Raw genomic sequence first — 22,929 nt, forward strand, 5'->3', positions numbered from 1 at the left:
GGATGTGTATGTGCATGTATGTTTTGCTGTGATAGTAAGAGTGCAGGACACATACCTCACTAGCAAAAAGCATGGATTCAAAGTTCAAATGAATAAAGGCTTTTTGCAGGTGTGAGTTCAAAGGTCAGGGGAAGGTTTCATTGTTACTGGATGGATTCTACATTTAAAATGATTTCACTTTTTCTTTGTTTTCATCCTGATCGATCATAATATTTTTTATTTCGTTTTCTGGTTCATCAGGATATCAATGAATCCATGAAATAAAAAGACTGGAATCTCAGAAAGATTAAAAAAAACATTTATTGTTATTTCTCCATGTTAACTGTATATAAGCAATTACTTCATTCACAAAATAGTAACGGTAAAATTAATTAGACAAGAAAAATATATACGCATTGTTTTTACATAATCAATATATTTATATACACACACACACACATTGTAAAACATGACATTGTAACAAAGGAAAATATTAAGCTTGCGATAAGCAAAATACAAATACACCTGCACTGTGCATGCAGAGAGAGGATGTGGGTTAGTAAAATCATCAACAAAACAGTCCAACATTATGGACATTTGACATTCCCTTTGTTAAAAGGAATCACTATGGCTTCAGTTATATGGTTATATGTGTGGAACATAAGTATGAGCCTGAAAGTTAGATAAGTCTGCTGAAAGCTAAAAATAAGAAATTATGATTGTTTTAAACAGCGTTAAGCCCCCCCCCCCCCCCCCCCCACAAAAACCACAAACAGCTAAGCCTCATGCGTTAAACAGGAGTAGTGGTATGTACATAAGTAATGTGTTCATAAAAAATCTGTGATATGTGTCGCCATTCAGAAGAAACATTATAAAAGAGCACTCAAGTTGAAGTTTGACACAGGTAGTGTCTCGGGCAATGCGCTAGCAACATAAATAGGTCCATTTGAAGCATAGAAATAACTGGCTAGACTGGAGAGCAGCATATCATAACAGATATGCATGAAAACCCTTACCAAGAGAGCGGAGAGGGGTACTTTGCTTTTTTTTAACGCATTTTTACTGCACTTTTACTGCATTTTTATAGGAAAAAAGGAATGATGATTAGTGTAATTCACAACTAAACATAGCCCATCTTGAATCTTATACTTCTAGTACACTAAAGAACACGCTGGCTGTGGCTGGAACTGGAACCTCCACAAGGTTGTCTCTGCTCTATCAGCTAGCGGGAGAAAGGGCTGGACAAACAGATATTGTCTGGGTCAAAAGGAAATTGAAAAGTAAAAGTGGTTTCCAATCTTCTCAATCCCCTGCCCTGCATGTCTTAGATGTTTCTCTCTTCCAACACACTTGATTCAAATGAATGGGTCAAGCTCAGCAGAAGCCTGATAACAACCCATTCATTTCAACCAGGTGTGTTGGAAGAGGGAAACATCTCAAACTTGCAGGTCAGGGGGTCTCTCAAGGATCAGGAACAGGAAAGGCTTGAGTAAAATATGAAAAACAATGCAGTACAAAAAAGGCTGTGCCCACAAACTAGCATTGTCCCTTTGCAGTACATTCAGTATGATGTCACAATTTCCACTGACACACACAAACACACATCACTACTGTAACTCCACAGCACAGGAACAGCAGGTTGTAGAATTGGACATGACCAGGGCTTAAAAGATGTCCACACAGGCCTTTCTTTATATACATTTCAGCCTTTGACCTCAACACAGTACAGCCATGTTTAAGTATTTGGTTCGATACTGAATTCTGTTGGTATCCAAAACCTTTATCTGTCATTTGATGACATCCAGCCTTTAATGACCCTGTTCAGTCATTCACATCATCTCAGTCACAGATGTTAAACAATGACACTTTACACAAGCCAAGCTGGGCTGCAAAGACACAGGATTAATTTCCACGTACAAAATGGTTATGTGGACTGCCAGAGGTGACCATAAGCAGTGAGGCACTACTTTTTGGTTGAACAACAAATTCTGAACAGTTGACAAGTAAATCACACGACCTGCAGCTGGAGGAGTCCTAACAGCTAGGAGTGTGGTAGGGCCCCCTGCTGGCTAGCACAAGTACTGCAGGGAGCTCCACCTGCAGCAACCAGAGCTGTGCACAGGTAAACCTTGTGAGGAAAAATAAAATATATCTTCATTTGGTTTCTATGACACTGGCTAATGAGGTGAAATCAGAGGTATCATCGCTCATATGTTGTAAACACTTCACTGTTCAGAAGTAAGAGTTTCAGGTAGGTCAGCCCTTTATTTGGCAACCAAAGGTGGGCTTTGTAGGTGAGGAGGTTGTAGTCTGATATGTAAAAACAATCATTTATCAATGCCGATGACACTGAACTAAACCAAGCTAACAGATGAACACATAAAGCTGATCATTCTAGTTTCCAACAACAACAAGCGCTTATCCCTGTCCCCACACACAGAGGTAAACACACACACACACACACACACGCTCTCCATCCTAAAAGAACACACAAACATCCCTAATCTTTTTTGGGCATGATAAAAAGCAGCACATTTGATCCGATGGACGTCAAAACTTAAATCTAGAAAGTGCAAAAGCGCCATCTTGTGCTCTGATATCAAACTGGGGTCTGTGCCCCCCTTTCACCTCAGCATGGTTCAGTCCAGCATTTCATACACGAGGGGTGCTTTTGGGGTACAGTCCAGATTTCAGTTCCTAGCCATGAAATCTATCTATGGTGTGATCCAAGAACTAGCTCAAACACAAAAAAGTATCTTCAATGTAGTGCTACCAGTCAGGGTGCCATTCATGCACCCCTTCTATAACCACCGAGTAGAAAACACTCCAGTCCCAATGTCCGGTTCCCAGTACTGACTGGTTCCTATCCTTTTCTGCTTCCTGTGACTTCCAATCAGATTTTGGCACAGTAACATCGTGATTGATAATTATTCCTGCCATCATCTTGTGATGCTTGCATTCATTAACAGTCTAAGATCAATGCGAGTTGCAATAACGATCAGCTTTTGATCAAGGTAAAGAAAAGACAGTGTGCATGATTTAGACTGTGTATACAAAAGTGTGTTTGTGGGTGTGATGGAGCGCCTGTATGGGGGAGGGGGGGGGGTGACGTGTGTGTGGCCAAGCTGCTGATGTTTAATTAACAAGGCTGTCTGTCTGCTGTCTCCCCGGTGGATGAGTATAAGGCATGCGTGTCCAGGGCTATGCCGAGTGGGGTCATGTCTGTAGTGATGAGTGGCGCTAGGAGGAGGTTGTTTCCATGGCAACCAACTGAAGTGTAGCATTGCTTAAGGCGTTATATAAAAATGGCTGGCGTTTTCTCCTGGGGGAGGGGAAGGGGACAAGAGAGGGACAGATTAACAACCTAAGTCAAGTATACACAACTTCCTGCGTCCTCAAGTCAGCCAATAAATAACAATGCGGTCCAGATCTGAGTGATTGGCTCACCTGGTTATGACTCGCTCTCCATGGATATCGTGATTGTGTCACTCTCAGCTGAAACACAAGTCAAAAGTCAGATGCTAGGACAAAGAACAAGAATGAAGTAAGTGGGGAAGGTGAAAACCTGTTGCCATAGTAACAGGGCACCCTGGAACCCACCTGGTTCCAGGGTGTCCTTCTCCAGGTGCTCCTCGGCAATGTTGTTAGCGTGCTGGTCGTTGCTCAGGAGCCGGTTTTGGGAGTCGCTGAGTGGACTTGCTGGAACATCCTCAACACTGTAACAAACACAACTGTCTGTCACACGGCTCCAGTGATACAGTTATTGCCACAAACCACTGAGAGACCGCTAATAACATTGACGTATTATTAGTGTTCCAGGATCACCTTTTATTGGCCCCTGGTCGCTGCAGGGTGACTGTGGCCTGCTCTGGGTCCAAACTGACCAATCGCGTGGGGAACGTCTGACCATCTCCTTGACTGGACACACCAAAGGAGGACAGACTCATTGTTAAAACACTGGTCATTGACAAATAGCTCATTCTAAGGCTAAAAATCCACAGTTTCTAGCCAATGGTTGACTGGGGGTTCCAGCCCTGACAGTGTCCATCTCACCCAGTGAAGATTGGTAGCAGCCAGTACTTCTTCTGGTCTCCAAACACCTGGCCGATGTTCTTGCGGAAGCCCAGGGAGAAACCGTTCTTGTCAGAGCCGGTCCTGAACACGGGCGCTCTGAATGCCTCTAAAACAGAGACAACCAGAAAGAGGGAGACACAAAGAGAGAGCAAAAGGGAAGGAAAGAGATAGTTTGGCAACTAGGCAACAGACAACTAGGAGCTGAAAGGCCTGTGTTCTGGCATGAGTGGAAGAGCAATTGGTGGGGGTTTAGGTGGAGGATAGTTAAGGAGTGCTGGGGAGTAGGACTGTGTTTACAAGTTTGGGGGACAGTGCTTGTATATCTGGGAAGGTGAATGTCTGTGTTTTCATGTGTGTGTGAGAGAGAGAGAGTGTACATGTCTGGTAAGTGGTGTGTGAGAGAGTGCGTTACCTATGGTGGACCTGTTCTTCCCTACCAGCCACAGGTGGTAGCTGAAGAGAGACAGAATGCTGATGCAGAACATGGCCGCCACAAAAAAGAGAAACAAGACATGGAATTTGGCGTGAGTGTCTGGCAGCTCATTCTGGGGAGGAGACGGGAGGAGAGAGAGAGACAACGTGTCAACATCTAAACCACACAGGAAGGAGAGCGAGAGCGAGACCGAGAGCGAGAGAGAGAGAGAAAGTGAGTGAGTGACACTGGTCTTCACAGCAACCACGTCACAACGGTACGACACATCACGGCACACACACTATGACAGCATCGGCAGGCATAAGAGCACGCTGACAGGAACAGCACGCTAAGGCTTTGGAAGGGTGGGTTACCTTGGGGCAGTTCTCTGCCGATTTCCTCCGGCAAAGCTTTAGTACAAACAGAGACAGAATGGTTAGACGAGGGTACAGAGAGAGAGGGGGGGGGACAGTTCAGGGAAGGACAGGGGGTGAAAAGGGGGCAAGGCCAGATGTGGGGTGAGGGAAGGAATGAGAGAGTATGGGGAGAGAAAAGGAGAGAAAGAGAGATAAGATACAAGGGATAGCCGAGAAGACAATGGTATTATCTATTGAGAGGGAACAAAGTGAGAGGAGGAGAGGGAGAGAAGGACAAGTGAGCAAGGAGGAGTAGGGGTGGCGGCTGGGTGGTGGGACTGATGGCATCGATTGTGGAGCGGGCTGTGAAGGGGTGAACAACCAAAGGGAGAGAAAGAGAGAGAGGGAGAGACAGAGACTTTGCACAATGACCCTGTTTGTGTGGAGGAGAGGAAGGAGACAGAGTGAAGTTAGTGGAGGAATGAAAGGAGAGAGAGGGCTCTCTACAACAGAGAAGAAGCACAGTTAGGAGACTGGTCAGCTCACTGTGGGACAGGCACACGCGCACAGGCGACCTGTACCAGACCAAAGCAGTAGATGCGGAGCCCTGCTCTGTGTTAGAGGGATGGGTGGCAGAGCGAGGCTAAAGATGGGCCTGGCGTCTGTACTCACTGTCCAGAACTTGATGAAATACTGCAGAACGGTGGCTGCAATGAACAAACAGTACACCAGCGAGTAGGCCAGGAAGAGGATGAAGAACTTGTAGTTGGAGAATCCCACGCAGTTGTTCACCCTGAGAGACACACACATATACACCAACAGAGAGATACACATACACACAGGAAGTTCAGTTAGTACTCCACTTCCTCATTCACAAGAACCAACCAAAGGACTACAAATCCACACTATTTTAACAGTTTTGTATTTCAGTGTTCGGTGACCACAGGGTACATACCAAGGACAATGGTGATCCATCTTTAGCACACACCTTCACAGGTAGAACGAGAAAGATGAGAGGACAGAAGACGTGTTAAGGAATACACGACAGGGGAACTATATTTTTTATTTTATTTTGGAAGAGATGAAAAGGCATGAGACTCACATGTCACAGGCAGAGCAATGGTGGCACCTGTCTGGCTTGATCACCTGACAGCGATCGCAGTATCGGACAGCTGCACAGAACACACACCAGATCAGCGGAACTCTCCACTGGGCCAGTATCAAGAAGTACAAAAGGGCATGATCTCACGCACGCACGCACACACACACACACACACGCCCAAACACCCACACACACACACGTTGTACACACCTCCGGCCCCAGTGCGTGTGTAGAGCGGCAGGTTGGTGGCAGCTCGCCACAGGATCTCCTGCTGCGACTCAGGCCTCTCCTCCTTCTCATACTGCTCCTTCTCTGCTTTGGGCAAGCAGAACTGAGAGACACAGGGAGGATGGGAGGACAGAGAAATATAAACATATGCAGAGTCAAACATTAAACACACACACACACACACACACACAGTAATGTGCTGGATTAGTGGGGATACCTCTTTGGAAGGGTTTGCAGGTCTGGAGAAGATGGTCTTCCAGTACGACCACACAAACATGATGAAGAAGAGGTGAAAGAACACCAGGTAGATTACTGTCGAAAAAACAGCCAGTCAAAACCAGCCACGCATGAACAACTGCTCTTGTCTACACTAGCTGGTGCTATCTTTAATGTCAGAATATTTATTTCATTTGGTTCTCATTCTCCCTTCCTTAGCTCAGTCTTCCTGTATCTAGCCCTAGAGCAGACCAACCTTAAGTAAAAACAAATCAACTGAGGACACAGTGGGTCTTATCTGGGCTAGCAGACTGACACAGCTGAGGTTGTGTATCTGTGGTGTGTGCCTACTGACGCAGTGTTACCCAGAACTGCCCACGGTTCAGGTCCAATCTTAGCACCACCACTAAACAGAGCTGTCCTACAGCCACTGACACTATGCTGAGCCTCTAAGCTCTGTAGAACTGTGTGTGTGTGTGTGTGTATCCTCTCAGTTGATTAATCTCTCAGTTGATGAGAAGTATGACTTTGTTCCAGAGCCCCTAAATCTTACAGATGTGTTTGTGTGTGCGTCCACTCTCAGTTGATGAGTACAATGATGTTGTCCTTGACCCCCTACAATTTATAGATGTGTTTTGTGAGTCCACTCTCATTTGGATACCCACTCACTCTAGTGGACTCTTAATGCCACAAGAGTTAAGCCTGTGCCAAAATGTGTCTGGTCCTGCCAGTGCAAATAGACTACATTTCAGTGGACTAAAGACCTACAGCCCCTTGCCCAGACAAGGATCCCAATGAGCAACAAATGGGCTCATTTCAATAAAAGCCATCCTCCCTGTGAAACATCAATCCTGTCCAAACCACACTCCACTTACTCTTTTCTCCTATGCTGGGGATGGTGACTGCAAAAGACAAGAGGGAAAACAAAGGGTATTGATAAAACGTTAGTCTTAAACGCTGCCTCAATGGCAGCTTGATCTACAGGAAAATAATAAACTTTATTAGACAGGATCAAGAATCAAGCGTCGTCACCTTTCTCATAATTTGGATCCTCTAAAATGCACTTGTGTATTCGTCAATTTTGACAATGAATGCACAAAATTACAGAGGATAAATGATGCCACGCCCATAAGATATCTTATATGCACACCGGTTAGTCTACTGTAGACGTGTAACACGTCTCAGTCATTTATGATAGCTCGCCAGGTTGCTACCTACCTGAATCAGGTGTTAACGTGAATAAACAACAAGAAAACTAGCTACTAGGTGGCTAGCTAATTTCATTGCAGTTACATTCTGCCTAGGAAAATAACGACCATGTTGGGACTGGGAGTAGTGACAACGGGGCCATACTCAATTATGAAAAAGGTTTTACAAAAACATTGCAATTACAATAACATTTGAAAAAAATTATTCGCAATCAAATGTAGTGGGTATTTTAGTTTAGCAATCCATTGTTAGCTAGTTGTCGAGCTGCAATAATTTCCTTCTTACTTCCTGTCCAGCTGTCAGGCTGATACAGCTATCCAAAATACCGCACGCTTAGCCTCGACGCTAAAACATACACTTTTATGAACTAACAGGTGTTGTACTTACAAATGCAAAGTTCCACAACATATGCATAATAGGACCAGCAGACAACCAGGGCGATAAAAATAACAGGTATCCAGGCTAAGCCCCGTTGACAGCATCTCAGTACATGGGTGGGCGCCATCTTTACTGTGACCAAAATGTAAGGGTGAGCGCTGATGTGACGTCAAGAAGAAGTTTTAGCTCCTCCACAACCGCGATTCGATTAATTGAGAATGTGGAATAAGCTACCTTGTTTCTAACTTGGTATAATTGTTACAAACTTTACACTTACACAATACTATTAAATGATCAAACGTGAATAGTCAATACGCCTGTAGATATGTTATAATTTAGATGAGATACGTGGACAACAAAGTTTTTTTCTCAAAGCCTTAAATCGTGAAAAAAAACATGTGGTAATAGGCCGCCAGGAGGCGAACTCATCACACAAAGCCATCATGGAAAAGTGAAAGAGAAAGAACACTGCAGCTATTTGCACACATGAATTTAGGCAGCTGTTTACGTATCTAGAGCTTCACAAAGTTAGGATTTGAATGCGCCGAAAAGCTCTCGTTAAATTCAGATCACACTATCAGATGGATAAACATAAATATTTGCATCGCATTGGATATGAAAACCCTGCTGTTGCAACCCTGGACGTTCTCAGGTGCGTTCATCGCTGTCACCTAATGACAGTACCGTTCGAGAACCTCACTGTGCACAGTGGTGGGCGAGTGAGGCTGGAGCTTCCACTGCTTTACAACAAGATTGTTAACCAGCGCCGCGGTGGATTCTGCTTTGAGAACAATGGGATTTTCTCTTGGCTTTTGTCGGAAATAGGTTTCGAGGTCACTCTGCTCTCAGGGCAGGTCAGGAACTCCATCACCGGTTGTTACGGCCCGCCGTTTGACCACTGTATTTCCATGGTAAACGTTGATAGAAAGCGTTGGCTGTGTGATGTCGGCTTTGGCGCCGCAGGTTTCGAGTTTCCCATTTCATTAGAGACCAGTGAGCCTCAAGTTCAGGGTCACCGAGTGTATCGGATCAGGAAAGACCAGAATATGCATTTTCTTGAATGGCAAGACGAAGAAAATGTGGGGCTAGCTGGAATGTGGTCAGAGATTTACAAATTCACACTTGAGGCACGATGTAGAGAAGACTTCACTGCCATGTGCGACTACCATCAGAATTCTCCAAGTTCCATCTTCTTTCGCAAGTCCCTCTGTTCTATCTCAAAACCAACTGGAAGGCTTACCTACATGGGGTACAAACTCATCACCAGTCAGTTCCCTTCCAAGGATGGAGATAATATAACCAAGACCACCAGGGAGCTAAGGCACGAGGAGATCCCTGACATCCTTAAGGAAGAGTTCGGAATAGTGCTTGAATCTCCCCTCATCCCAAAGGATGAAGATATTACACCCCCCCCTGTTATTTATTGAATTAAAAAATTTATACTTTTAACAATTACACACCATTAATGTATAGTATGTAACATGACAAAAAGACACAGGATAAATTGTCAGTTGATTTAATAAATTAATTTACATACATTTCTTAAGATGTACAATGGTCATTGCATTAATCCAAGATTTGCGACAACAAAGTCTGCATTCAAAGTATTTACACATGTACAATTCTCAGGCAGCACTTTACAAAGCAAGGCAAGAACAAGACAAATGGCTGAAGTCCATATCAGCTGCTAGACCCTACCTCTTCTCCACTCCAGCTGGGCAGAGATGATTTGATAGGTGTCAGCGATACTGTTGCCAAATCTCTATCCAGCAGCCAATCAGAATATAAGATGGGTCAATTACTGCCTACATATATCCACTCCACTCAGTCCTAAAGAGGCTAGGAGATAGTTGATTTGTAATTTAGAAAAAGCAAGGTGTGGGATTACCAACGTGACAACCTCTCATACAAACTTGACTACTCAGGGACAGGATTCAGAGGCGGGACTGAGCTCGCTCTCGCTTTGCGTTCGTAGTTGACAAGCCTCTGGCCAACCAGATACCTTTAGGGGAAGAGAGAGGGACTGATCACCAGGTTGTTCACGCCAATCAGTTTAAACTCAAACCAAAGAAAAACAGCTAGAAAAGGTTGAGGTGGTGCTCAGTCTTTCAGAGGAGCAGTGGGGGGGGGGGGGGGGGGGTGGACAGAGAGGGCTACTTACTTATCATTCTTAATATGTTCGTAAAGGCGTTTGAACTGGCGGATCTGGAAGGAGAGGATGCCTATGAGAGAGACGACCATCAACAGGAACGGGTAGATCCTCCTCTGCATCAGGATCTGCATCTCAGGGGTCATGCCTGAGACAAGAACATAGATGTTACAGACAGAGACACACATGGTAGCCCCCCCCCTCCCCCACACACACACACACACACAACTCACCAACAATAGGCACCACCCCTGCAGCAATGATGTAGGGCACACACAGGGACAGCAGCAGCACTGAGATGACGGGCGCTGCCAGTTTGCGGATGATAAAGTGGAGGTCGATGTTGCGGATCCCGTTTGCGTACACCTGAGGGGGAGATTGTGCATGTTAACATGGCTTCTTGCACGTCAAGCACTGTGCCATCGTGATCTCGCACTGGGATCCTATTGAGGCGAAATGACGCCACTGAGCGCGTGCTGAAGCCCTATGACCCACCTGCTCGATGACAGTCTTCAGCCACCACTGGGGGCCCATGAGGGTGATCGCAGCAATGATTTTGGCATGGAGCACTCCAAGAGCCCAGTCCTAGGATTGGGAAAGATGAGGGATAACAGGGGGAAATGCACTGGATTTAGAATGCACATCAAACATGGGGGGGGGGGGGGGGGAGGGACATGTGGTCATACACACCTGCCAGGGGTAGAAGAGCGGTGTCTGGTCCAGAGGAACACGCAGAGGAGCCACAATGACCAGTTCAAACAGCAGGCCCAGCAGGAGGGGAATGACCCCTGCCACCAGCAACGCCACCACCACAGTCTTTAAGATCTACACACACACACACACACACACACACGTTAGAGTTTCCAGAGATGCATGAGAGAACATCCAAAGCTGCTGTATTCTCTGATACCAGACAGACTCTCGTCTCACTGCCTGTCGCTGTGGGACAAAGTCACACAGTAACGGGGTGGTTTGGAGGCGTACCATGAAGGTCCACTCCTGGACCTTGAGCATGATGATGGTGCGTCCCTGAGGCATCCAGGCCAGCAGGACGGTCACGCCGCGGATGGACAGCCAGCACACGTACAGGCCGCACGCCGCCGTGTACAGCTCGTGGATCTTGGAGCTTCCGGTCCAGAAGGACATCAACCAGCGCCCCGCAAACACTGCAATGCAAACACACACACACACGGGTAGATATAGACTCCCCACCATCACATGCAGGTAAGTCAGATGTTTCCAGGACAGCTGAGGCTGGTGGACACATGATAGTGTGGAGTGTGGGGGGTGTCCTACCTGGCAGGGTGAGGCACAGCAGACTGGCCACCAGCAGGGTGGCACACATGAACGCTATCAGCAGCACAATCTGTGGACAGAAGGACAGACATCTTGGTTGGAGATATGAAGGAGAGTTCTTCACCGCCCGAGGGAATGTTTGCAGGGGATGTGTCGGGGTGAAGTGTGTTAAAGTGTTGTGTATAAGGGTGTAGTGTCTAAGGGAGCAGGGTATAAGGGTGTAAGGGGGGGGTGACTAACTCACCCTGAAAGGGAACCGGAGGGGTCGATGGTAAGGCTGGAATCCCACAGGACCCCCCTGCTGTAGGATAGCCTGGTGGGCCGCATGGAGCCCCTCTCCGACCGCAGGGGCGGGGTTGGCGTTGTTGTTGTTATGGTGACCCTGTGGTGGGTTGTTGTTGTTGTTGACAGGCTGATTGGCCTCGTTGTCATCTTGTTCTCCCAGCAGGTAGGAGTGGAGGTCTCTGTAGAGGGGCATTGAATTTGAATAAGTAGCAAATGGAAAAGTGATCCAGTCAAGGCCCATTGTAATAGTTAAAGGAAGTCTACATATGGTGGTCACTCACAGCAGGTAGCCAGCACTGACGGTCCAGGCCCTGACCAGGCCTTTGAGCCACTGGCGGGTGTGACCTTGCTCCAGGAGGGCAGGAAGGACCACCTGGAGCAGCAGCAGCTCCAGAGAGAGCTCACTGACTGGGGCATCACTGGGGTTGGAGGGCACAAGAAGAATCAGAGTGAGACCTTTGGCACAGACAGCTCCTTGACAGTTGCTTCCTGGGCGTGATGTCACATCCTGTTGTGGTTACCTGTACAGCATGACGTTGTAGGGGAGGAAGGTGGGCAGGAGCAGCTTGATCATCCTGATGGGAAGCCACAGCATGAGGAGCACGATGGAGCCAAACACCACCTGAGGACAGGATGGACATTTTGAATACCCATAGCCTTACCACCGTGACATGATCACTCTCTAGAACTGTTGTACCATCTACTTTATGTCAGTATTTGATAAGGGACTAACGTTGAGTTTGCCCCTTTTTCTATTCCTTATGGCTTCCTTATGTTTCTGTGGGGTGTTAAGTTTTGGGACAGAGAAGGCATCTCATGAATCACATCTACCAAGACACCAAGAAGTACACAGCATTGTGGAGACGCACCACTGAGAGGATGAACCTGCGCAGGTGTCTATAGATGGGCAGGTGGATCATCTCCTGGACAGGGTTGAAGTCCGGATCGTTCAGGTTTCTCAGAAACCACAGGACGCCTGGTCTCAGCACCTGGCCCATAAAACAGGCCAAAAAAGTGTGTGCTGAGTCAAAGTGGTAACCAACAACTCTGCAGTGAATACTTTTCAGTCCATACGGCTTAGCAGATAATAATAGCCATCGAGAAGATACTGTATTCTTTTTAGGTTATCTACAGGGCTTATTCTTCAATGGATAATTGAGGTAGTGGTGTCCAGGGATGGTGGTCTGCGATGGATTGCTGGCCCTGGTTCCTACCTCTCTCAGGAGGAGGATGAAGGAGGCAAAGTAGAAGACGTAGACCATTCCCACAAGCCAGTGCAGGAACATGGTAGTTCCTGGAGCAGATTTGAAGCTCAGCTCTCTGTCCTTCAGTGAAGCGTCAAACATTTCCTACAAGGGAGGCTCAATGTTAGGAGCTGACCTTGGATCCAGCCGACAGACACACATAAAAGAAACATTTCACTCAAGTAATTTGTTACAATAAATATAAAATTATAAGTTATGAAGAGGTCTGTCCTTAAAAAACTGATCAGTTAACAATAATTTAAGATGACTTTATTACTTTTACACTGTTTGAAATGCTCTGAATATGATGTACAATGTTTGATCTATACCCTGCTACACGAAGCTCATGAGAACTCAAGAGAAATCAGGGGAGTTAATGGTATCACAAAATGGGAGGATACGAGACGATGAGAATAGCCTTCGCAAGCACAGAAAAAGGACACTGCTAGACAGCTTTTGTTTATGTCTTTAGATAGGGCTCCTTGAAATGGCCTGGACTCTCCTGATATTTTCCTCATTCAAAGTTGAATGGCATTATACACTAACTAGGAGAGTTAGGAGATTAGAACCAATTAAATATAACTGGTTAGGAGAGAAACATGCCTATCTATTAATGATGTTTTTTGTATTATTGATCAACTGTCATTATGCCGTTTTTTTATGCCTGAATAGCCATAAGTTAGTTATTTGTAAGGTACAACTAGAAAAGGCATGTGACACAATATCACCAAAGAGTATAATGCCATGCACCTTTGAATGAGGAAAATATCAGGAGAGTCCAGGCCATATCTAGGAGCTCTATCTAAAGACATCAACACAGGCCATCGAGCAGGCAGTGTCCCTTTTCTGTGCTTGCGAAGGCTATTCTAATAGTCTTGTATCCTCCCATATTGTGATACCATTAACTCCCTTGAGTTCCTGTATTCTTTGTCCAGTGTTCTGTGATACTCAACTTGAGTGTATCACCTGCACCTTACATATGTGTAATAACTACGTTGATTTTGTCTTGAACTTGTACTTAGCTATTCACTTCATTGACTTGGTACTTTCACAGCAATGGAGCACAATCTAATGTCTTCACTTACTAAAGAGCAGATGTCAAGCCACCAGCCACAGATGAGCGGGAAAACTCCAATTTCCACGACAACCAGCAGAGAGACCTAAAACAAATATGCCTTACTAACTGTTCATAACTTCCTGGTCATAATAACAGAGGATCTGTTTTTCTTTTTCAGCGAGTGGATTACAGCAGGCCGAGAATTAGGTGAAACCATGCAGTTGTTACCTTGACAACGATGTAGCAGACTCCGAGCAGACGTCGGGAGCGCTGGAACCTGACTAGAGCGGCCAGTCCCTGAGGCCCACACACTAAGGAACAACACCACCACCACCACTACCACACTGCAGCACTAGCACAGACAAACATACTTTTAACTGTATCTCTGTCGGAACTCACCAGGTGGTCATATGATAATACATAGTTATGGTCGTCAAAGGGTTTTCGAATACACACGCTCTTATATTGACTGATTCATGTTATAGCGGAGAGCTGTGTCCATGAATGCGTGCCATTCTGCAACCCTGCTGTCCATGGATTACTGGGCAGCCCCGTCGGTCCATTATTATCTACAAAGTTACTGTGTCTCTATAGCAACACTGCCTGGCTACCAGATGAGAGGTCGGTAGGCGAAAGGATACATGGCAGAGGATGAGCGTCATGGCCAGCAGTATGTAGCCTACGATGGTTGTGATTAGGCCCTCAAAGTGGGAGGCTTGGACCTTGGGAAGAAGATAATCACATCATCACATATAAGGGAGGGTAGATTACCAATTAAATATAAGATAGATCTATCTCCATGGACAAATTAGTTAATAAGCTAATTCAATTATAAAACTGACCCGGGGCATTTAACAACCATTAGTAAATCTAAACTAAATCCTATTGACATTTACGCAAATATCTAGAAATCATATCTATAAAATCAATTATAATAATGAAAGGGAAAGGAAGGTTTCTTACATATTCCTCAAAGCCAAGGCCCACCACGGAGAAGTGTCCAATGTGGTAGGGGCAAAACGCTGAGAGGAGATGAATAAGTCAGTGACCTCACAGGCTCTCTCACAATGGCCCAACCCATTGTCTATATTGAAAAGTGGATTATGGGACAACAAAGGGCTGTTTCATAAGAGCGATTTGATGTTCTACTCACCGAAAACGAGGATGAAGAGGGTGTTTAAAGACACCACCCAGAATACATGCTCCTGGAAGAGATCAACAGTAGCTTCAGTTGATAAATCACATATGTGCATAATAAACATGCAACTCCTACACATCAACACAAAAATAGGCTGATGTAGGAAAACCCTGACTCACCAGGAACACCAGGGAGCCATCCAGTCCAAGCATCTACGGAATACAGAGAGCAGTTTAATTTAGTGATATAGAGTATTTGGATTTTTCTTTGGATAACAGCGTCTGATAATTAAAATGAAATGTAAAAATAGTTGAAGACGTGTTTAGAGAAGTCATATGAATTAGTAATAAATTCATTTACAGATCAATTCATTTACATAATTTAAATATATAGTCTATATACTGTCATTATACAACTACATATGTATGAGATTAATTCATGGATGAGATATTAATCAATTGTGGTGAGTTTTGGAGGTTGGCTGTATGAGAAGTCTGTCCTGTGTTGGTGGATGAGGTGTGTGTGAGGCCAGACTGGCTGGTAAGACAGGTGATTGGCTGGCTGACCCTCTCCCAGGTGAGCTCCTCAGCTGCACGGTCCCACTCCAGAGCATTCCAGTTCATATCATCTGCAGACACACACACACAAACACACGTAATGGAACCTATGTAACATATCCAGTAGCGCTTCAACAAAATCGTTTCAAAGCACCGTCATTATTTTATTCAGACAGAATACGACAGATCACAGGAATCCAACCACAAATGCTGTGTGTGGTCAGCTGATGAGCTCCATTATAAGCTCCTCCCACCTTGTGCCCCGTTATTAGCGTCGGCGTCCTCGGCGGCCGCCCCCTCCTCCTCCTCGTTGTCCAGCTCAGGGTCGTCTCCCGGCTCCGGTGGGGCATCGGGGGGCTCGGGCTCTGCCTCGTTCTGGGCAGGAGGGTCAGCCGGGGCGGGCGGGGCAGCTGGAGGGTCGTCGGCAGCTCCCTGGCCTGCTCCCTGGTTCTGGGGGGAGGAGAGGGGGCGGACCATGGACACACGTCATCCAATCAAGACAAAGACAGCAAGATGTCACGAGGTGACATTAGAGAGCATTGGTGTGTGTGGTTGGTGTCTGACTGTGCCTATGACTGTGTGTGTGTGTGTGTGTGTGTTGTACCTCGTTGGGTTGTCCGGCTGCGTTGGGCGGCGGCTGCTGCTGGTGCTGTTCCAGCCACTGAGGGGCGCCACCGTGGACGATCTGTTCCCTCAGCCAGACCAGGCTGATGAACGCACACAGGGTGCACGTCACTACAAAACAACCCTGAAGACAATCCGCAAGCAAGTTGTCTCTGGAAAGGAGTGAATCAAATAGACAAAGACGCACGTGCTTGAAGTTAACATTTAGGAAGACCCAGGAAGAGTAAATAGATTCTAAGTCAACAACGGCCCGGGCGATTTAAACACCTGGCATCATATGAACTCTTAATGAAGTTTGATGATCATGACCACTCACGTTGAGAGCATGTCCAATGGCAGAGTGAGGAGCGAGCTCACGGAGCCGGTAAAGAGACACTTGTAGATGCGACCTGGGCAGGAAAGATGAGACCAAACTATCAGGGACTCGGGGGTCAAAGAGAAATGAAAAACCTACATGAATTCTGACAGAATAACAACTTGGATGTAGGGACGGGAGGAGAGTGTGTCAATCACACACCTGGTTCAACACCAGGAGTAGGCAAGGCAACTAAACTGAAAAACCAAACAAATATGTGACCAAAATAACTCTAGAGGCCAAATGTAGTAGTGCATTCCGTTCCTCATTCATACACAATTCTAGGAAATCCCAACATTAGCTCTTACAAAAGAGTTTTCTGTGTTCCTACATCCTATGAACCTTTAAAACCATCAGAATGCAAGCGGTAGCAGCACGTGTTATGTGTATGCGTGTAACGTAAGGTGTCCGCATCCTGCAGGTCAGCCCAGGGTGACCCATGAAGAGTTGTGTGTGCTTAGACATGGATCCTGTGTGTGAGGACAGTTTCTTCTGGCCTGAACTCACATGCTGTGAGAGGGACCACTCCTAGCCAGGCAAACGCCACCAGGGTGTAATGGAACCAGTAGCGGATCGCAGTGCCAACGCTGGTCAGGAGCCCCGCACAGATGTCCTGGATAGGCAGGCGTGAGGGCATATCTGGGGAATAGACTACAGAGAGAGGAGAGAGACGGAACGGGAGCGAGGGAGAGAAGCGAGAAAGACATGCTGACACAGAAACACATTGGACATTCGGACCAAGTGTCCGAAACAATCACCCAGACAGTGATGCATGATGGGGGTGCTTGGTGTAAGGGAATCCATTCAAGGGGCCAATTCATCTGAGCCACGTTGACTTACTTGGTGTGAAAGCAAATCTGTGCTTGCATAATTCACAGTACTCCTTCCTGCTGTGCTTCAGCCACTGCACCAAGCTGTGGAGCAGACATCAACCATGACGTGGAATCCAGCAGCAGCCGTAGACAGCAGAGCAGTCATTCCATCTCATGTATGTATGTATGCGCTCGCGCGTGTGTGTTTGTATGCGTATGCAACAGAAACAGAATCCCTTTGACCGATAAAACAGCTGTGTGTAATAACAAAACAAGGATGCTGTTGTAGAATGCTATCGTGCAATGATGTCCCATTTCACCTGTGCCAGCAGAAAGCTTTACCTGAGAGTCAACATTTGAGAGCATGCTTTCTTTTCCATTTTTTTATTTTTTTTCTTCAGAAAAGTGGGGTGATGATGATGAGCTAGTCCAATGACATCTCCTGCACTTCTGGACTCAGGAGCAACCCCACAATAGTCTATACAACCAGCTTATCAAGTTACATGTAGTAAAACACTAACAGTACTGTGACTAGATTAGTCTGCAAATTACAAGTCTACCAAAAAACTATTATTATATTACAGAAAGAAAAACTGATTTCCTGTATATAGTTACACCTATTAAAAGCCTGGCTAATTATGTCTCACATGGTCTGACTATGTGTTCAAAACCATCTGAGCAGTAAGGCATAATTAGGGCTGTAGCCATACCAGCAAACTCAACTGAAACACTGAAGGAATTCAATCGGTTCTATGCCTGTCATTGTACATATAGTAAATGCAGAACAAAGTCAATGTAAACTTCGCTTTGAATGAATTTGTAATAATACATGTAAATGTAAGTATTTTAAGTAACCAATTTATTTGACGATAGAAAAATAAGGGTATCGTCAATACAACAATTGATCAGGGCATTCCAGAGACTTCTACAACTTTTGCAATGTTTTTTTTTTTTTTTCAATAGGCTACTTGAGGCCTGTCACACAATGGCTCATCTTTCTAGAGTGTAATTATCATAGACAGAAAAACAGACAATAACCCCAACTTTGTAAAGGGTGGGAGGTTCTAGAATCAACTTAGGTCCGGTCAGTTAACCAGTATGCAGCATTGAATATGCAGTGCAAACAACATTCGAAAAGCATTCTTCTATTCACCATTGTACGGTCACACATAAGGTCTCCATCGTTTTATACATAGATGTGTATATATATATATCTATGGTTTTATATACCACCCTAACATTTACAGAACTTGATACACGTATCAATTACGCTGCTAGAATGATTTGCTCCTCTTTATCGTGCTTGTGTGCTATTGTTCATGTCACAAAGAAGACTTAGATTCACTCACCATTCTTGGTGGATGAATTTAATACTCCCGGTACATACACAAGGATGGTAGAGAGGCTTGTCTGGGGTTCCCTCGGAGCGGCACACCCGACATATATCCGCTGACAAAATGAGAGCAACATCTCATGTTGGGGTTCCTAAACATTAATGCGACCTAGCAAGATACTGCGATTTCACATGACAATAATATTATTCTACCTACACTGGCCTCCAGTATATATTTAGCAAACGTTATCTTTCTTTCTAAACTACCAATATCTAACAGAATCGTAACAAAGCCACACTGCAATTTCATATGAATATTGCTGGCCTGCATAGCCACGAGAAACACATCCATACCACCATGTCGTTATTATTGCGTTAGCTTGTCACCAACAGTGTGGCACTGGCAGCAGGTGAAAGGCTCACAACATTAGAGCTAGCTACCTTCTTCGGCAGTATCCATCTTGATCAATCCTGAACTGCTCTTTTTAGCAGTATTTTGTAGCACGATATTGTAAACCCATCCACCCCTCGAATGACGAAGTTTTAGTTTGCTAGCTAGCAACTGTAGACGTCCATTTAGCCAGCTAGCTAGCTAGCTAGGTAGTAGGAATATCCTTGGGGTCGGATACATTTACTAACATAAAATGGTGTCCACTACTAGAACACCAGTATCTGTTAGGATCCTTTAAATAACGTTCGTTTCTTAATTGTATGTTGAACCGGTAGATTATTGCATTGAGGTTTTGATCGACCCCACGATCTGATACAAGCACCTCCTCTTGCAAAAAGATCAACGAAACATTCAGAATTACAACCTTGCTAACTGGTTGGCTAAAGCAGCTAACCATACACGACAACATTGTCACTTTGCGACAGCCAGGTTGCCAGGTTTTTGAATAAACCACACATCACTAATTTGTCTTCACATTTTTTACTGGGCAGAGTACAGACCAAATACTACCAGGTCTGGACTTCCTTTATACATTCCTGATGAATTAATCTATTTTTGTGACATTAGAATAGGTATTTAGAGTAGTTGTGCCCTCATACGTTCTTCAGAGGTTTACATTAAACCTGGCATCTGCCGACACTCTCCCTTAAAAAAATGGCCTGAGATGTAGACATTCTCTGGATGTACGTTGTTGGGGGTGCAATCCTTTCCATTTTCGGATTAATGAGGAACTAAAGCCTTTATATAAAAAAAAGAAGAACCGTTTGTCGATGTTATGAGTGGGTGATTTTTCAGTAAAAAATGAAATAACAACTCTTAGCTTGTAATATAGCTTACAATTGTAAGCTATATTTAAACGTACGAACGAGTTTAGCTTCTTTATAAAAAACCCCCCCCAAAAAACCGAGTTGAGTTATCAGCTTCTTTATTTCTAAAAATTCTCAAAAACCAATGGCCGAAGGTAGTCCGGAGGACCAGATATTAGGCTATTACTTTGATTCACTCTCCGCACGCTCAATCAAATAGCCGAATTAAAATAAACAAACCAAAAGACATTCTGAACGAGATCCATCCACCTCAGTAAAATGACCTTCCAAAAACTTTTATTAAAGCGTATTTTCTTTATTGATGATGAGGAACGATAAACACATAAGGAATGTTATTCAAGTAGTATAATCATTTTAAATGGTTAATAGGTTATTTTTCGCATATTTGGTACATAGACTGAATTTATGATTTGGTCAAACCCAATAGTATGGAATCTGTCTCAGCACGGTCATTGTGATTCAGTAACTTTGAAGCGCAAATAAAACCTGCAATTTTAAGGAGCGCGTTTGACGTTCAAAAAATCTCAACTCAATATGATTGGTAGTAAACTTTGGACGGTGGCGTTTGATGGCCTTTCACCGAATTTCATAACTTCTGCTGTATTAATCAAATTGGCCCTTCAAGTCTTCCAAAACGGATTGTGTTTACCGCCTGACATCTACTGAGCTGACAAATAAAGGTAAGGTAATATTGCTTTTTCTGCATGTCAGATAAATGCCATGGACAACTTCTAGGAATTCAACTCATAGCCACTACCAGAAAAGAAAATGTTACGTTTTCAGTAATACGTTTATAACTGTGTTATGTGGTTGCTATTTGATGAAAGTTAAAGCATTACGTTAAAGTGACTGGTGTTGCATTTTAAAGGTACACAACACGTTGGGAAATCAAAATGACGAGTTATGTACGGGTGTCACAAGAAGTTGTGCATGCACAAAACACACACAGCATTAACCCCACCCTACCCCACCTTTTTTCATTTTGTATTTCAATTCCTCCCAGATGGCAAATGAAGCAATGCCATGCCCATGTGATCTTGGTGACAAGTTGGAGTATGGGGGACAAGGACAGGAGATCCAAATAGAGCACATCAAAGCTTATGTTGTAAAGCCCTCCTCAGCCTCAAACAAAGCTGTCATCGTCATTCAAGACATCTTTGGCTGGCACCTCCCCAACACCAGATACATGGCTGACATGCTGGCCTCCAATGGATACATGTAAAAAAAAATGTCTAGTTTCTAATGCTTCCTAAATCATTTTTAACACTCACCTAGACAAAAGCACTGTACCATAAAGTTAGGGTAGCTACTTTAGTCTAGGTTAGGTGACCAGTAAAACATCTTTGTTTTTACCAGAAAGAAAAAAACGAATTTTACACTGGTTGTATTCTGACCTCTGTGATATTCAGTGCTATCTGTCCAGACTTTTTTGTTGGGAAGGAGCCATGGAGTCCAACAGACGACTGGTCCACCTTTCAGCAGTGGCTGGAGGACAGGAAGCCAACCAACATAAAAAAGTGGGTTCACATCCCATGTGTCAGTAGTCTCAGAAACCCAGTCTCGGCTAGTACTGTAAGGGATTGTTTACCTGTTATCTGGTTATTCTAACACAGTGCCTCCTCTTTCTGTGTGCTGCCACCTTCTACTGGTTGTCCACCTGCAGGGAAGTGGATGCTGTGTTAAGATTCCTGAAGGACCAGTGTGGGGCTAAACAGATTGGAGCGGTGGGCTTCTGCTGGGGAGGGGTGGCTGTGCACTACCTGTCCTTGCAGTACGCAGAGCTCAAAGCTGGAGTCTCTCTTTATGGTGAGAGGATGATGAAGGGCAAAAGTGTACTTATGTTTCTAATTTGTCCTCTCTAATCAGGTAAAATGTAGTATTGTGTTGTTATAACTCCACCATGGTGTCTCATGGAACCCTGCTTATAGGCATCATTCGAGAGAGGGAGGACAGGTATGAGCTGAAGAGTCCAACTCTGTTCATATTTGCGGAGAATGATGCGGTGATCCCATCGGATCAGGTTTGTTGGTCACCATGACAGTACTATGAGTGGGTTAAGGGAATTACAGAGCATACAGGTACTGTAAAATCTCAATGTAATCTTAACATTAGAGGGAGTAGTAGTTGTATGGGATAGTAGTCAGCATAGACTACACAGAATTCAATGTATTTGGTGTGGATTTGCACTTTCAAATTAAACATCAATAATCATGATTCAGAACAGCAGTAACACAATAGCTTCTTTGTAACCATAGTGCCAATGAAATGTAATACATAATTCAGTTGAAACATTTCCCCATAACATTCGTTTATTCAGCTTTTCGCTTGTCCTCTCACTAGGTGAGCGCTCTTGAGAAGAGCCTGCAGGAGAAATGCCCAGTGGATTACCAGGTGAAGATCTTTCAAGGTCAGACGCATGGTTTCGTGCACCGCAAGAGAGAGGACATCAACCCAACAGACAAACCTAGCATCCAAGAGGCCAGGATGGATATGTTCAACTGGCTGGCCAAATACATGTAGATTGCCTCTACTTACCCACAGAAATGTAGTGTACAGAACCAAAAGCTTATCAAGAAGCTTTAGCTAATGTAGATGTAAGCTTTACATTAGTGACCATCATAATCAGGTATTAATCCTCAGGTTACAATCTAGTAACATCAGTATAAGTGTCCAATTAAAATATCAAACACTAAATAATATGCATACTAGTGCATGCAAATCAAATGCCTTTTTTTTAATGTATGTATTATTTTACTTATGAAACCGTATATTTGAAATCAATCTAACTGCATAGCTTATCTAATGAAACAAAATAAATCATGCAATATCATGTTCCTGTACTTGGGT

At 44.5% G+C, this 22,929-nt stretch overlaps 4 protein-coding genes across 7 annotated transcripts; 2 read left to right on the forward strand and 2 right to left on the reverse strand.

Moving 5' to 3' along the window:
- Positions 1 to 1,643: 1,643 nt before the first annotated feature.
- LOC146274975 (palmitoyltransferase ZDHHC20-B-like) lies at positions 1,644 to 8,247 on the reverse strand. Of its 2 annotated transcripts, XM_084703054.1 has the most exons (14): positions 7,964 to 8,247; positions 7,243 to 7,269; positions 6,369 to 6,463; positions 6,134 to 6,254; positions 5,924 to 5,993; positions 5,777 to 5,809; positions 5,494 to 5,614; positions 4,840 to 4,875; positions 4,466 to 4,598; positions 4,033 to 4,159; positions 3,805 to 3,897; positions 3,580 to 3,695; positions 3,427 to 3,474; positions 1,644 to 3,301 (listed from the first exon to the last, which is right to left on the reverse strand). In XM_084703054.1, exons 1-13 carry the CDS (start codon positions 8,079 to 8,081, stop codon positions 3,431 to 3,433), a joined length of 1,134 nt encoding a protein of 377 aa, XP_084559180.1. In that variant the 5' UTR covers positions 8,082 to 8,247; the 3' UTR covers positions 1,644 to 3,301; positions 3,427 to 3,430. The 2 variants fall into 2 exon arrangements, with proteins under 2 accessions (XP_084559180.1, XP_084559179.1); XM_084703053.1 differs by lacking the exon at positions 4,840 to 4,875.
- A 155-nt stretch (positions 8,248 to 8,402) lies between these two features.
- On the forward strand, positions 8,403 to 9,500 carry LOC146274976 (arylamine N-acetyltransferase 2-like). The gene has a single exon (XM_084703055.1). It carries the CDS (start codon positions 8,494 to 8,496, stop codon positions 9,379 to 9,381), a length of 888 nt encoding a protein of 295 aa, XP_084559181.1. The 5' UTR covers positions 8,403 to 8,493; the 3' UTR covers positions 9,382 to 9,500.
- LOC146274977 (E3 ubiquitin-protein ligase MARCHF6-like) lies at positions 9,455 to 19,654 on the reverse strand. 3 transcript variants are annotated; one of them, XM_084703045.1, is made up of 26 exons: positions 19,246 to 19,654; positions 18,821 to 18,920; positions 17,500 to 17,573; positions 17,167 to 17,310; positions 16,621 to 16,693; positions 16,285 to 16,456; positions 15,935 to 16,130; positions 15,690 to 15,751; positions 15,303 to 15,335; positions 15,139 to 15,190; positions 14,949 to 15,007; positions 14,627 to 14,707; positions 14,214 to 14,282; positions 14,014 to 14,088; positions 12,899 to 13,033; positions 12,554 to 12,673; positions 12,206 to 12,306; positions 11,966 to 12,103; positions 11,644 to 11,863; positions 11,400 to 11,469; positions 11,088 to 11,269; positions 10,794 to 10,928; positions 10,599 to 10,688; positions 10,337 to 10,469; positions 10,116 to 10,251; positions 9,455 to 9,956 (listed from the first exon to the last, which is right to left on the reverse strand). In XM_084703045.1, the coding sequence occupies exons 1-26, from the start codon at positions 19,262 to 19,264 to the stop codon at positions 9,872 to 9,874; spliced, it is 2,754 nt and encodes a 917-aa protein (XP_084559171.1). In that variant the 5' UTR covers positions 19,265 to 19,654; the 3' UTR covers positions 9,455 to 9,871. The 3 variants fall into 3 exon arrangements, with proteins under 3 accessions (XP_084559171.1, XP_084559172.1, XP_084559173.1); XM_084703046.1 differs by lacking the exon at positions 18,821 to 18,920 and having other exon boundaries at positions 19,246 to 19,653; XM_084703047.1 differs by lacking the exon at positions 18,821 to 18,920 and having other exon boundaries at positions 17,167 to 17,573; positions 19,246 to 19,653.
- An 805-nt stretch (positions 19,655 to 20,459) lies between these two features.
- Positions 20,460 to 22,912, forward strand: cmbl (carboxymethylenebutenolidase homolog (Pseudomonas)). The gene is made up of 6 exons (XM_084703056.1): positions 20,460 to 20,762; positions 21,086 to 21,300; positions 21,492 to 21,599; positions 21,746 to 21,888; positions 22,011 to 22,102; positions 22,423 to 22,912. Exons 2-6 carry the CDS (start codon positions 21,086 to 21,088, stop codon positions 22,600 to 22,602), a joined length of 738 nt encoding a protein of 245 aa, XP_084559182.1. The 5' UTR covers positions 20,460 to 20,762; the 3' UTR covers positions 22,603 to 22,912.
- The last annotated feature ends 17 nt before the right edge of the window (positions 22,913 to 22,929 follow it).

This window comes from Hypomesus nipponensis, chromosome 8 (assembly GCF_054491055.1).
Source record: "Hypomesus nipponensis isolate SF chromosome 8, ASM5449105v1, whole genome shotgun sequence".
Classification (NCBI taxonomy): domain Eukaryota; kingdom Metazoa; phylum Chordata; class Actinopteri; order Osmeriformes; family Osmeridae; genus Hypomesus; species Hypomesus nipponensis.